General features: G+C 47.1%; 2 protein-coding genes across 2 annotated transcripts; one reads left to right on the top strand and one right to left on the bottom strand.

The window, feature by feature from the left end:
- Positions 1-663: 663 nt before the first annotated feature.
- On the top strand, positions 664-1,410 carry CLAFUR5_01548 (Mediator of RNA polymerase II transcription subunit 7; the record flags this gene model as incomplete). Its single annotated transcript, XM_047900696.1, has 1 exon — positions 664-1,410. One exon carries the CDS (start codon positions 664-666, stop codon positions 1,408-1,410), a length of 747 nt encoding a protein of 248 aa, XP_047755695.1.
- Positions 1,411-1,464: 54 nt separating this feature from the next.
- Positions 1,465-3,787, bottom strand: CLAFUR5_01549 (Cytochrome c oxidase assembly protein COX15; the record flags this gene model as incomplete). Its single annotated transcript, XM_047900697.1, has 5 exons — positions 1,465-1,565; positions 1,623-1,743; positions 1,798-1,963; positions 2,086-2,165; positions 2,297-3,787. The coding sequence occupies 5 exons, from the start codon at positions 3,785-3,787 to the stop codon at positions 1,465-1,467; spliced, it is 1,959 nt and encodes a 652-aa protein (XP_047755696.1).
- Between the last annotated feature and the right edge of the window lie 10,139 nt (positions 3,788-13,926).

Below are 13,926 nucleotides of genomic sequence, written 5' to 3' on the forward strand. Positions count from 1 at the left end.
CGGTCGGACTAGCTATAACGTACGAACGTACTAGGAAGACAAAGAGAATAATTCTAAAATAGGGAACAGTATTAAGTTCACTAGTTCTTCATTTGATAGTAGTGAAAATGATTAATGAAGAATGCGAGTTGGTCGTGCCAAGACAAAATTCCTAGCTCACTGGTGTTCCCAGCTCACTGGTGCTTTACGTTATCTTATTTTCTGATTTTTTTAGAAAACTCGCGATTCAGCGGACCGGGAAAGCCGAGTGCACCAGGTGTTTATGCTAGCGTTCTAGCGAGACTACTGATCGTCATGTCAAGATGTCGAAGATGTGCCGAGAGACGGCGCGAAACATGCATAGCTAAGACGTGTGCAGTGAACGATTCAAGGCGTCGAGATGAGCGTTAAGAAAATGTCCTTTGGTGGTCTACTACCTAATGTGTAGGAATTCGTTGTTCTGTACTGTGCGGGTCATTGGCCATGTCTGTTCACAAAAGAGAGTTGCAGGTGATCGCCTGCAGATCGATTCGGGCATCAGGTCCGTGATCGAGCAAGTACTGAGCCACAAGCCACTTTCCTTCATTCCCGAGCATGCCTCAATAACACTCGCCGCACATAGCAAACATATCACCTTCAAACCGCTGCAACAGCACAATCTAGACCTGAGGCCGAGACTCAGCCATGGCAGAACAACTGCCAAATGCGCCGTTTCCAGCTCCCCCACCGTTCTACAGCCACTTCACCAAGCCAAACATAGCTCGTTTGCGCCAGCTTCGCAGAGAGGCGGGCGTCCCAGTAGCACCCATCGATGCGACAGCAGATGCCACTTCCAAGGAGGACATTGACATCTTCGCGCTCCCCGTCGAGCTCCGTCACCTGATCCCGCCAGAGCCCCAGGCTGATGGAAAGTACACAGTGTTCGGCAACGCGATCGACCCCGACGCGGCAGAAAGGTCGCTGGCTGAGCGAGATGTCGAGCAGCTCTACCCATCCGATGGCTCTGTCCGCCTCAATCCTCAACCGCACTTGATAGGGCTGACGCGGTCTATGCTCACCACATTCCTCGCATTGGCTGGCATTCTCAGCCAGAACCCAGAGCTCTACGAAGAGAAGGTCAAGGACATACACACAATCGCCATGAATATCCACGAGCTGATTAATCAATATCGACCGCACCAGGCAAGAGAGACGCTCATTATGATGTTGGAGGAGCGGGTTGACAAGATGAAGAAGGAGAGCCAAGACATCGACCAGGCGAAAGCGAAGGTGGTCAAGCTGTTGCAAGACATACAGGATATGCAGAGGACGCACGCTCCAAAACACGACGAGCGTAACATGCGAGATGGTATGGTTCAGGTTGCGAGCGTTACGAAGCGGAAAGCGCGACAGCGCGCAGCATGGGCGACATTGCGGCAGGAAGTTATGTGAGCTGGGCAGACGCACGTCCAACTCATACTCATACATGGTCGATCGAATCATCACTCATGGCGCAGCACTCTTCTCTTGAATAGCTGCCCTCATCTGCCGGCCAGACTGCTCAGCATTGGCCGCACCCCGTGCATTGAGGTTTCCAGCACCTGCACCTGCTACTGGCAGTCAGCGACTATCGGATCGAGATATAAGCGCTCGGAAGAACTCACCACTGACGGAGGCGTCCTGCTCGTGCTCCTCAAGAGTGCTGCCATCCTCCTCGGCCTTCTTGCTGTTCTTGCCAGAGAAGGCTCCAGCTAGCGCTCCGAAGACATTCAGGTTCAGGCCGGCCTTGGAACACCTTAGTATGAATGCTCATATGACGCAGCAGCTCAAACAACTTACACTGGCGCTGGCCTTTGCGCTCTGCTCTTCATCCTCGATGACGGCGGAGTTGTCAGCTTTGCTGACATCCTTGGGTTGTTGCTTGCCTACAGCGGTTGCAGTCTTGCAGACATGGTTGAAAGCGGAGCGATGTTGTATGAAAGGCTTCAGGGTAAATGTTCTACAGCTCCACGGATTCGCAGGACGTGGGGTTAATGTTTTGGGCCATACCACTTCTTCTATGGCCGACACGGTGCTTATATTGCAACCTTCTTCCACATTGCAGTCAACCAATGACCTATGCGAAACAGGTTTTGCATTGCATGATTTCCGTAATCGAGGAGGGTTGCGTCACTGGCGAGTGTTTCAGGTTCCCTTGCATGAACCAACTCTGCAGCCCTACAGCTGTGTGGGGAATGACTGTTGCAGCCCATGATAGGCGAAAACAAAAGATGCGCCGGAGTTGAGTATGTGCATTATCACGACTTTATCGATTCACCACACTCCTTCAAGATCTCACCTGGCTAGGAGTCGTCTTGTTTCTCGTCTGCCTCGCAGCTTGTAACACCAACTTCATGGTTCGTCTCGGTACCCAGACTCTGCTGCCTAGCACGAATACCGTGGTCAACAGTGCGAGAGCTCCAGCTTGATGGGCCGAAGCCAATGGTGTTGGCACAAGGTACCATAGCGTCGAGATACCGAGCGCGACCTGCACGCTCACCATATGCACCACTCCCATCATGCCACCCTTGGCAGCCTTCGGAAGGCTAGATCGCACAGCAGGGCTGAAGCGACTGTACGCCCATAACGCAACGATGGCCGTGAACGTGGTCGTTGCGAGGATTCGATGATCAAGCTGGACAAGAACGGGGTTCTCCAGGGCGTTGCGCCAGTATAGGTCGCTCCGGTCCTCTGTGTGTGAGTAAAAAGGATCAAACATCTCACGCTTCGGCGGTATAATTCCTTGTCCCATCCATGGGAAGTCGTTGTAGATCAACCCCGCGTCCAGACCAGCGACGAGAGCACCAGACATGGCGGTGATGAAGACTAGAATCGACAAGGCTCCAACCATTCGCCTGAACGGTTTCAACTCTGCACGACTCAAGGTCTCCAGCAGCTTAGCACTTTCTGCAGGGTCGCGCAAGAGTCGATGCTCCTGTATGATTCGAAGCCCATTCCATAGCATGGCTAAGTAGGCAACGAAAGCTGTGCCCAAATGTGCTGCAAGCCGGTACTGACTAACGCGAGGATGCTTGCCTTGCTCGAAAAGGTCGTCCTTCAGTCCACTCTTCACCATCCACCAGCCGATGATTCCCTGGAAGCCTATCAGACTGCATATACCGACGAGTCTGCCTGCCATCCGCGGCGTCACTCGCCCCCTGATGATGAAATATGCGGTTGGTACCAGGAAGGTGATGCCCACCACTCTGCCCCATAGTCTGTGTATCCATTCCATCCAATAGATCTGCTTGAACTCTTCAAGATTCATCCTACTGTTCAACATCTTAAACTCTGGACTGAGCTTGTACCGTGCGAATTCCTGCTCCCAGTCTTCTTGATTTCGAGGTGGAGTTGAGCCTGTGACTGGTCGCCATTCTGTGATGCTAAGGCCCGATTCCGTCAACCGCGTAAGGCCGCCGAATATGACGATACCAAACACGCTTGCAGCCGATCCGAGTAACCAGTATGCGACAGACTTGGAGTTGGTCTCGGGCCATGAGGAGGCCTTGGCCGGTGCAGAATGCGTCTTGGGCGATTGACCTATGCTTCGACCAAGTGCTCCCAGAGGTGACGAACGCGGTTGTGCGTTAATTGCTGAACTCTGCTGTCGGACTTGTGCCGGGCCATGAGAGCGAAATGCTTTGAGGAAAGGTGACTGACGTGTCGATTGGTATGCGGCGGGATTCTTGGCCTGGTGCTGTAGACATCTCTTGCAGACGAAGGCGTCTTTGAAAGCCTTCTTGAATGCTAACCGTGCCCGGATGGGCGACATGGCTGCAACCGAAGCCATTGCGGCAGTGTTGGAAGATGTCAGCACCATAGCGACGTGTGAGCCTGCGAACACTCGAGCGGAGGTCGCTAAGCCTAGCGGAGCGACACTTAACACCTCGCGCTAGCGCCGTAGGCAGAAAGGGGGTCTAGGGGGTCTCCCCCGGAAATAAAGGGACAAATCTTAACTATAGCGATGTTGGATCTAAACTATAGCGATATTAAACCTAAGTAATAGCGATACTAGTACTAGTAATAGGAAATAGATTACGCCCGAGTCGAATAGACGAGTTGTTACGAGGCTATAGTAGGCGAGTGAAGTAGTGATTTATTGACGAAGTCGATAGCTAAAGAGAGAAGGTAGTTCTAAGAGAGAGAGGACTTCTTAAGGAAAGCCGAGGTCGCGCTCGGGCCGAGCTAAGTCATTGATGTCACGTGATTACGAGTCACGTGACCCAATCTAAACCCTCTACTTACGGAGCTGCCGTAACACCCCCCCTTAAGACATGTTCGTCTCGAAGTATATATCTTTAAACCTTCCTTAATACGTACGCGAAGGCTTTATTATCCTCTATATCTATTATATCCTCTAGTAGCTTAACTATATAAGCTTACGTCGTTAAATCTAGTCCTCCGCGGTTAGCGCCGTTAGCCTATCCCTTACTATAACTAATATACCTAGTACGAGCGTATAAAGGTATAGCCGAGTATTACGGGCGAGAGTACTATAATAGAGTCGGGTAAAGATATATATAGTTATACGAGCTATTTAAGAGAGCGCGAGAAGCGCGAGAAGATAAAGTTACGCAAATTAAGCTAGCGGGTACTAGCGGCCGCTAGCGCGCGGGCGTACGGCCGACGATACTATATTACGAGGTAGTTCGTAGAAAAGGGCTATCTCGTAATAGTACCCCCCCTCCTTAAATAAGGAGCTACTACGACGCTTCTACGTTTAATACTCGGAGCGTATAGAGGGCTATCGCTAGTACTAATACTAGTACTAGTTTCGAGAGCTTTATTAAGGAAGCTATAGTTATACTACGTTTATATATACGGTCCGAGGATTAGCGCTAGCCCGTATTAAGATACCGGCTAATCGAGTCCGTCGAAGGTAGGCTTAGGTTTATCTAGATATCGCTAGTAGAAGGCGATCGCGAGTTCTTTATATCTAGGTAGTACGGCTAACTACTTAGCCTAGCTCCGCGTACGATCCTTCTAAATAACTATATACTATATATCGTTATACCTAATCTTAGAATCTACTAGATCCTCTACTTCGTATTCCTCTAATACCTAACCTTCGCGTTTAACGATTACGGGCGCTAGTAGTAGTTTACGTTATCTAGGTATCCCTTTAGTTACTACGCGGCGTAACTTACTCGTATAGAACACGTTATAGATTTATATCCTATTACTAAGTTCGAGTTTATACGAGCGTCTACCTACGGACTTAACGACTCGAAACGGCCTAAGGAACTTATAATCGAGTTTCTTACTTAGGCGTATAGTCCTAATATTATAGGCATCTAGTAGAACTTTATTATTAGGCTAGTAGGTAGGCGCTAGCGCTCGCTAAGTATTTACGGCTTTGGCCGTTCGTACTTACGTAAAAGTATATACGCCGCGTAGCTTATCTAGGCGGTCGCGGCGTATAGACCCGACTACCCGCCATATTTATACTTAAGTGTCTTATATATTAATAACGGTCGACAATAAGAATTACCTATACGTAGTGTCGGCTACGAACCTCTCGTCTTACTACGAGAGAGATAAGTATTCTTACGCTAGAGCGTCGTAGGCGCGACGGGCGCGTAACGTAGGCGAAGCCGCGGCGAATAGAGGACTACTAGTAAAACGGGTATAAAAACTATCTAACGAGCGTATACTCGTGTCGGGAGCGAGTCGTTCTTCTTTCTACGTATAAGAAGGGCGCGGAACCGTAGCCTATACGCTCGATAGGACACCTCTAGTATAAGTATAGAATTTTTACCTCCGGAGACCGTAAACCGAGCGGGCTAAGCGACGAATATTAGACGAGCGGACTATAGAATAACAACTAAGCGGACTATACGACGGCGTCGAGCGGACTACGAAACAATCTAGCGTTTACTAGCGGGCAATACGGTAGGTAGGTAGATACGCGACGAAGCCTATAAGGGCCTATTAAACACCTAGTATAGGAACGAGGGTTTTGCCTAAGGTACTACCTATACCGCTATATAACGTACCTAGTCTAATATAGTAGATTGCGACGAGGAAAAGACAATAGCCTAAGTAAGGAAAAGACGGCTATTAGGACGGGGAAAAGACGTATAATATAAGTAGATTATATAAGGGCGCGCGTACTATAGGGTCCGAGAGAGATAGTTATTGCTCTATAAAGCTACGAAAGAGGAGCGCGAGGCGCGGCGAAGTTATATAGTTATGCTAAGCCGCGCTAACCCGATGCGGAAGGTCCCGGAATAGCCGGGCCGATGCTTCGGTAGTAAAGGGTCGCGGGTAGCCCGTAATAATTAGTTCTATAATCGGGGAGGATCGAGGGAAGGGTAATAAGGAACTTTATATTAGTTAGTAGGTAGAAACGTAAGGAGTACGCTACCCGGCGTAGTATATACCCTAAGTAAACCTACGAGGTATAGACGGCCGCTTTCTAGAGATAGGCTACGGTAACGCGAAGGGCGTTAAAACGTAGGGCGTAGTATATACTAGTAGCGACGGCTAATACTATCTATATAGCCCGAGAGGACGGATACGTATATCGGTCAATAGAGAGCACTAAAGGGCTTAGGCCTATAGAGGTAGATATTAGCTTAAGGAGTAAATAGAGAGGGAGGGCGTAGAGGGAAGCTTTTACTCCGGGCTAACCTCTCGAATCGAGGCTATACGGTAGTACTAGATAAGTAGGAAAGCGCGGTTAAGACTTGTTACCTTATCTTATAGCTAGCTTACTAAATACGATTCCTTCCTTATACGATCTAGGAGGTAAAGAATAAGATAGAAAGCCGCTACCGGAGAGGGGCCGGATATAGGATAAGCTAAAAAGAGGATGACCTTACTACCTTTACGGCCGTATAGATAAGTACCGAATGGCTAGCACGAAAAGAGGAGGAGCGTAGGACTCGCTAGGCCGGCGGGAGCAAGGCTAAGACCTAAAGCCTAGCGGAATAGATAGCGAGCTACCTATAGGAGTAGGACTAGAAAAGGAAGCCCCCTAAGACAATAGGCCGGATAGTACTCTAAGCCTTCTAGAGACATAATTACTAGCTATATAGGGACCTAATAAGGGCCGAAGCATATATAGCGATCCAAATCAGGTCCGAATATATTAGATTAAGGGCCTACCTATTTAGGAGAAGCGTACTAGATATCTATAGCCTAGCCTACTAGTATAGCTACCTATCGTAAAACCTAGAATATATACTACTACTATACCTATAGTAGGCGAGAGGTAGGGGAGATTGGAGGCACTAAGCGGGAAGGAGAGACTATAAGTTAATTATTAGGGACAAAGGTAACATTCGCCGAATCTCTCGGTAGATACTATAGTAGGGATACCTCTAGTAGTTTAGCCTCGCTAGCGAGACGGAGGAGTAGATAGATAAGAGGCGGAAGCTAGGAGGGTTATAGATAGGGTAGTTATTAGGGCAGGCCTATAATACTAGCGTACCCCTAATAAGAGAAATCTAAGACGACAACTAGGGGGAAAAGATAGGCGGGAAGGAGGAGGGGTTTTTACTAATATAGTTTCCCCTCTATATATACGAAAACAAGATAGTATAGCTATATAGGCCAAAGGGTACTATAATAGCTTAATGAAATATCTATCTATCTATATATTATTAACTAACGCGTTAGCGGCCTCGACGTTAGGTACTTCCCGAGCTATAACTTATAGTTTAGCTAGGCTACTAAACTCTATCCGCGGGTAGCGGCTAGAGTCGACGAAGAATAGAGTCATTCCGGTACTTATAGACTCGTAATTATTAAGGGCGAACTCGGCGTCGGGTAGTAACTCGACCTAGTTATCTTGTTAATAGTTAGTATAGGCGCGGATATACTATTCGAGTACTTAGTTCGTACGTTCTTATTGCCTATCCGTTTCTAGATAGAAGGCTATAGAAAGATTTTAGTAGATACTAAGCCTTACGTAGAGTCTACGGAAGAGAGTACTAACAAATTACGTGTCTCTATCGCTTACGACTATCTCCGGTAGGCCGTATACGGGGAATATATACTTATAGAATAAGGTAGCGGCGTACTTAGCGTTTAAGTCACTAGTAGGGAGTAGCCGTACGCGTTTAGTTAGTATATCGGTAACTATTATAATATATTTATAGATTAGTCTAGTATCGGGATCTTTACTAGCGGGTAGGTCGACGATAAAGTCTACTACGATATACTTCTATTCGTAACCGGGCGTATAGTATAGGGATAGGGTGCCTTACTTTATTAGTCTTAATAGAGTCGAGCGCCTATATATTAGGTAGGATACCTCACGAAACCGTACTCGTCGATACTATCGATCTCTACGCCAAAACAAGACATATTCGAAAGCTCTTATCAAGGCTATTCTAACGATATATAAAGTAGGCCACTGCCCCTAGGACTAAGGGAGTTCTACCTTATTCAATCTAGATAGCTTAAAGCTCTCCTCACCCTGTTTCTTCAGCTCCAAACGCCGCGGAGGTGCCTAGCTACATTAGGCAACTCCTAGGCAATAGTAGCCTAGGCTACGGTACTAACGGCGCCTACGGCCCTATAGGCGAAGCCCCCCTAAGACAACTAGTAGCAACTTATAGAGGACGTAAAAAGTATAGAAACTAACGATTAGCTCCCTTACCGGTCTCTATAGGTAATGATCACTTAGCTACGTACGGCGCTTATACTATCGTATTACCGAGGGTAATAAGAAATAAGGACGACGTCCTAGGCGATAAGTAAGGCCACCCGGAATCAATACCCCTATAGCGAGGTATCGGTCGCGGTATCGATACTAGGCCCCCGCCTAACGTACGATATAGTTACGATCCGTATTATAGTAAAGGAAGACTAGGCCGAAGTAGCGAAGCTATCGAATAAGGAGCTCGCCTAACGAATTAACTAACTAGGGGTAGTCGTAGTGAACCAATAGTCTAACGGCACTCTATAGATCTATACTAGCTCTACTACTACTAGGAGGCACCTAGAGGTATAGCTATAGTAGGTATCTAAGGTTACGGCATTAGCGAAGGTCTTAACGAAACAATTCACGATCCTAGTCTACGACATACCTAAGGAGTTTGACCTAACTAACTAGGGGTACCTACGAGCTCTCTAAGAGGACAACCCGGTCACTCTTAACTCTCTAATCTAGAAGGCGACCTAGCTCTATAGGAAATGGCCAGAAGGCAAGAAGGCCTCGGCGCTAATAGTATAGCTATAAGACGCGAAAGCGGCGGATCTAGCGATAGAACAAGGCCTAGTCTAGCAATATAGCCTTAAGACAGTAGAAAAGCACTCCTTATCCTTTCGTGTCCTCTAATGCTTCAAATGCTAATAGTATAGACACCAAACCTACACGTGCATAAATAAGTAGGCCTACTCGAACTATATAGGAGACTATATGTCTAGGGACTATATATCGACTACGAGACGGTACGCGAACTGTCCGGGGCACTACCTATCGTATAGTACGGAATGCCTATAGCGGAAACTAGCGAAAAACAAGGCAATTATAAACAGAACCGTCGCCCTAAGATTCTACGGCGACCGTAAGGCTAGCCTACACCGGAACTAACTAGCGGCGGTCGGGCATAAGCGCCCTAGGGCCGAGAACGATATAAAGGATGCGTAACCTAGGGCGTACGGGAGGCCACGTGCTCTACTAGCTACGGCGAGGGAATCTAACTAGGCCCGGCTCCCCTTTAGTATATAGCCGATAGGCGTAGACTAGGACGCGTAGGGTAGTAGGACATAGGACGATATAGAGGAAATGATTATCGATACCGATAACTAGCCTCGACACGCTTAGTATCATCTAGTATAACGTCAACTATAGTAAGGATATAGTCTAGAACCATTTCCTACACGAGGCGGACCCGCGCGTCTACTACGTCCTTACAATCTAGGAGCTATAGATTAACCCGTACTATAAGAGACTAACGACCTACAAGTCACTAGGCTATACGACATACCTACGAGGTAACGGTAGACCCCGTACGTGCTTCTATGTTAGCAAGGACATACTAGAATCCGACTAGGAGGTAGTGTACTACGTAGACGAAGAAGGCGGGGGCGATATTACCTCCCTCTACGTAGGTAGCACCTAGATACACAACCTATATATACAACCGCTAGCCTCGAGGTCTAGCCGCGACCTAGGGGTCTATAGACACCTAGACAGTACGCTTAAGAGACAAGGGTACTACATCGTAGTAGGAGACTTTAATATATACTACCCTTCCTAGGAAAGCCTTATATAGCCGTACTCTATAGCCGACAAAGTACTCGACTTAATAGTAAGTAACGTAATTGCCCTTAATACCCCGAAGGACCTAGGTACCTAGAAGAGAGGGGGACTCTAAGGCACGATCGACCTCTCCTAGATCTTAGATAGCTACTACTATACGGTAACCTACTATAGGATCGAACATAAACTCGAGGCGTCGTTAGACTATATGCTAGTCAGGACCTCTATTACGACATAGATATAACGTATACTAGCGAGAACCCCTAAGCCAAACTAGGGAAAGGCCTACTAGGCTAATATCTAGGCGTACCTTAATAACTCTAAGAGGCTAGTCTAGATCGCGTAGTAGCAATATAACAGTAAAGACGAGGTAGACGAAGTAGTCTAGGGGTTGATAGACGAAATAAGAAAAGCGACCTCACTTTACGTTCCGCTTACCTAACTAACGATATAGTCTAAACTATACTAGACGCCGGAGTGTACTACGGTAGTAAGAGAAGCAAGGAGAGCCCGCCGGGTGTAGACGAGCAGCTATAGCGAGGAGGCCTAGAATGTATATAGAGAGGCATACTAATAGAAGAAAGCTATAATACGAAGGGAGAAAGTAGTCGGCTAGAGGGCTATAGTAGAAGAAATCGCCGGTAAGCTAGAGAGGATGTAGAAGCTAGCGAAATGGGCCTAATAGGACCCTATATAGGGCCCCTCCTTCTCTATCCTAGTGCTATAATCGCCTAGTGGCCCGGTTAGCGACCCCGAGGCTAAGGCGCGTCTACTAGCTAGCAAGTTCTTCCCGCCCCTAGTCGAGGCTAATCTAAGCGACATAAATAGCTCTACTCCCCTAGCCCCTAGTATCGCGGTCTAATAGGAGGTGTCCGAGGGAGAAGTTGCCGCTATACTAAGGAAGTTACCGGCGAAGAAAGCCCCGGGGCCGGATAGGATCCTAAACGAGCTACTAAAGAAGTATAGAGATTAACTAGCCCTAGTAGTTATAGCGATCTTTAACGCCTGCCTATAGACCGGATACTACCCGATAGCTTTTAAACAATCGACGACAGTGGTCCTACGTAAGCCGTAGAAGGAAGACTATACGTAGGTGAAGTCGTACCGCCTAATTGCGCTTCTTAATACTCTTAGGAAGGCGCTTAAGAAGCTAGTTATAACGAGACTCTCCGAGGCGGTAGAGGAACACTCCCTACTCCCGGACACCTAGATAGGTACGCGCCTATAGCGATCGACGCTATCCGCGATAGAACTTATCACCTCTTAGGTAAAGGCTATCTAGTATAAGAATAGGGACAAGGTGGCTTCCTTACTTAGCCTAGACATATCGGGAGACTTCGACTACGTATTATACCCGCGGCTACTCTATATCCTAAAGTCGAAAGGACTCCCTAAGTAGCTTGTCAACTTCGTACGGTCCTACCTCCAAAACCGTAGTACGTCGATCCTAGTCGGCTAGTATAGAAGCCTATTTTAAGTAGTCTATACTAGAATCCCGTAAGGCTTAACGCTAGTACCTATTCTATTCCTCTTCTTTATAGCGACGCTACTCCTAGCCCTAGAATCCTAGAACACCGCTACGAGCGGCTTCGTAGACGACATAAACATCCTAGCGTAGTCTTCCTCGACTAAGGAGAACTATAGGCTACTAGAAGAGAAGCACAAGATCTACGAGGACTAGGCTAGGAGGCACGGGGCTCGGTTTGCCCTAGAAAAGTACAATCTGATACACTTTACGCGCCGGCTACGGTTCCACAATATATAAGCTTCTATCTAGATATAGGGGTATACGACTAACCCGGCAAATTAGCTTAGGATCCTCGGACTATAGGTAGACCCGGCGCTACGGTAGAGGAAGTACGTATAGGCAATATTACGGAAAGCTAAACAGAATATAGCATTATACTAGAGGCTCACTACGTCTATATAGGGGGCGGACTTCCGGTAGTTACGACTTCTATATACGGCTATTATACGGCCAGTCCTTACCTATAGTAGCTAAGTATAGTCCTTAGGCGAGAGGGCCTACCTATCGAAGGGACTCGTTACGCCGCTAGCGAAGATCTAAAACTAATGCCTAAGGAAGCTTACCGGGGTATATAAGTCGATACTAATAAGGATACTTAAGTACGAGACCGCTATACCGCCGATCGACCTATATATCTAGGGACTACGGACCTCCTACTTAGGCAAGTCGGTATAGTACCTAGTATAGAAGGTCATCGCTAGTATAGTCGTAAGGGCCCGTAAATTAGTACTAGCGTATAGGGGCATTCGACCCGGAAACGAGCCGAACTACCGGGTAAGGGACGAATAGCTAGTAATATAATAGGAAGGTAAGAAATCGTTTATAGAGTAACTATAGAGAGAGAGGTAGAACAACTAGGTTGTAGGGTATAGTAGACGCCCTTAGCTAGCGGGACAACCTAAGGAATAGTTAGCTACAAAATCCGCGGTTAAGCACCCCCCGAAGCTCATCTACTACCGCCTTACGAGGGCATAGAGTAGTATAGTAACCTAACTACGAAGCGAACACATCGGCCTCTAGGGGTACCTATTATAGAGGAAGGTTCTAGGATATACGAATACTAGCTACCCCTACGGCTATCGCTCCTAGAACGTACGGCACGTACTCCTCGTCTGTCCGAGGTGGTCGCTAGGAAGGGGGGAGTGGATAGTAAAGGCGAGGAACCGGACGATTAGGGCACTTCTTAACAACGCTAAGGACCTACGGCGTATTACGAACTAGATACTAGAGAAGGGCTAGCTAGAACAGTACCGCCTAGTAGGAGTAGTATAGGAAGAGAGGACACGACGTAGCGCGACGAGACCGGCTAGGAGCGGGGCCTAACGGGGTAGCGATATAGACTACGTACGTTTAGAGGGAAAGCTAATCTAGATAAGGAGAAGTTAGGGGCGGGAAGGGTTTTCCTCTATTCGGGTTTCCCTTTGTACATAACAATAGATATATACCTATATAGGCCGGATAGGGTCCTAGAACAGGGAAATGACAAATCTATCTATCTATCTATATATTAGGTAGTATCGTACGTATCTTACGACGTTACTTACTATACTAGGCTAGAAGAGGTTTTGCCTTTATAGTAGATTAAAAGTCCTCGCTATACCTTAGTAGCTAGCTACTCTACTATTATAGTATTTACGTACTATCCGGGTACGGAGGTTCTAAAAGGCTAGGATATATAAGGCTTTATTAACGTATAGTCGATCCGTAATAATTTCGTAATCTAACGCGGCGATCTTCTATTATTATAGCTATACGTTAGCGATCCCCTACTAGAGATCGGACTTTAGTTTAAGTATACGTGTCGTTATAGACCGGCTATTATATACTTCTATATATAGTTTTTCTTTATATAACTCCGTTTGCTCCCGTTCCTCTAGTAGCGTAGGTTTGTCTAACGGCTCTATACTTCCTTCGATAGGTTACTCGTTACTAGGTATCTCTTCGACTAGGACTCTATTATCTAGTTCCGAGTCGACGTTACTACGTACTTCGGCGTCGTTTAGTTTGAGTAACGGCTATATTACGTCTCGCTAGGCGGGGCGGGTTAGTTACCGGGGGGTAGCGATATCGCTAGTATAGTAGTCTTCTTATTTATCGTCCGAGTCGTAAATTAATAGTGCTTAATAGTTTATTAGTAGGTCGTCCTATACTTATATAGCGAACTGAGTAATAATATCTAGGTTAT

This window comes from Fulvia fulva, chromosome 1, assembly GCF_020509005.1.
Source record: "Fulvia fulva chromosome 1, complete sequence".
In the NCBI taxonomy this organism is placed as follows: Eukaryota; Fungi; Ascomycota; class Dothideomycetes; order Mycosphaerellales; family Mycosphaerellaceae; genus Fulvia; species Fulvia fulva.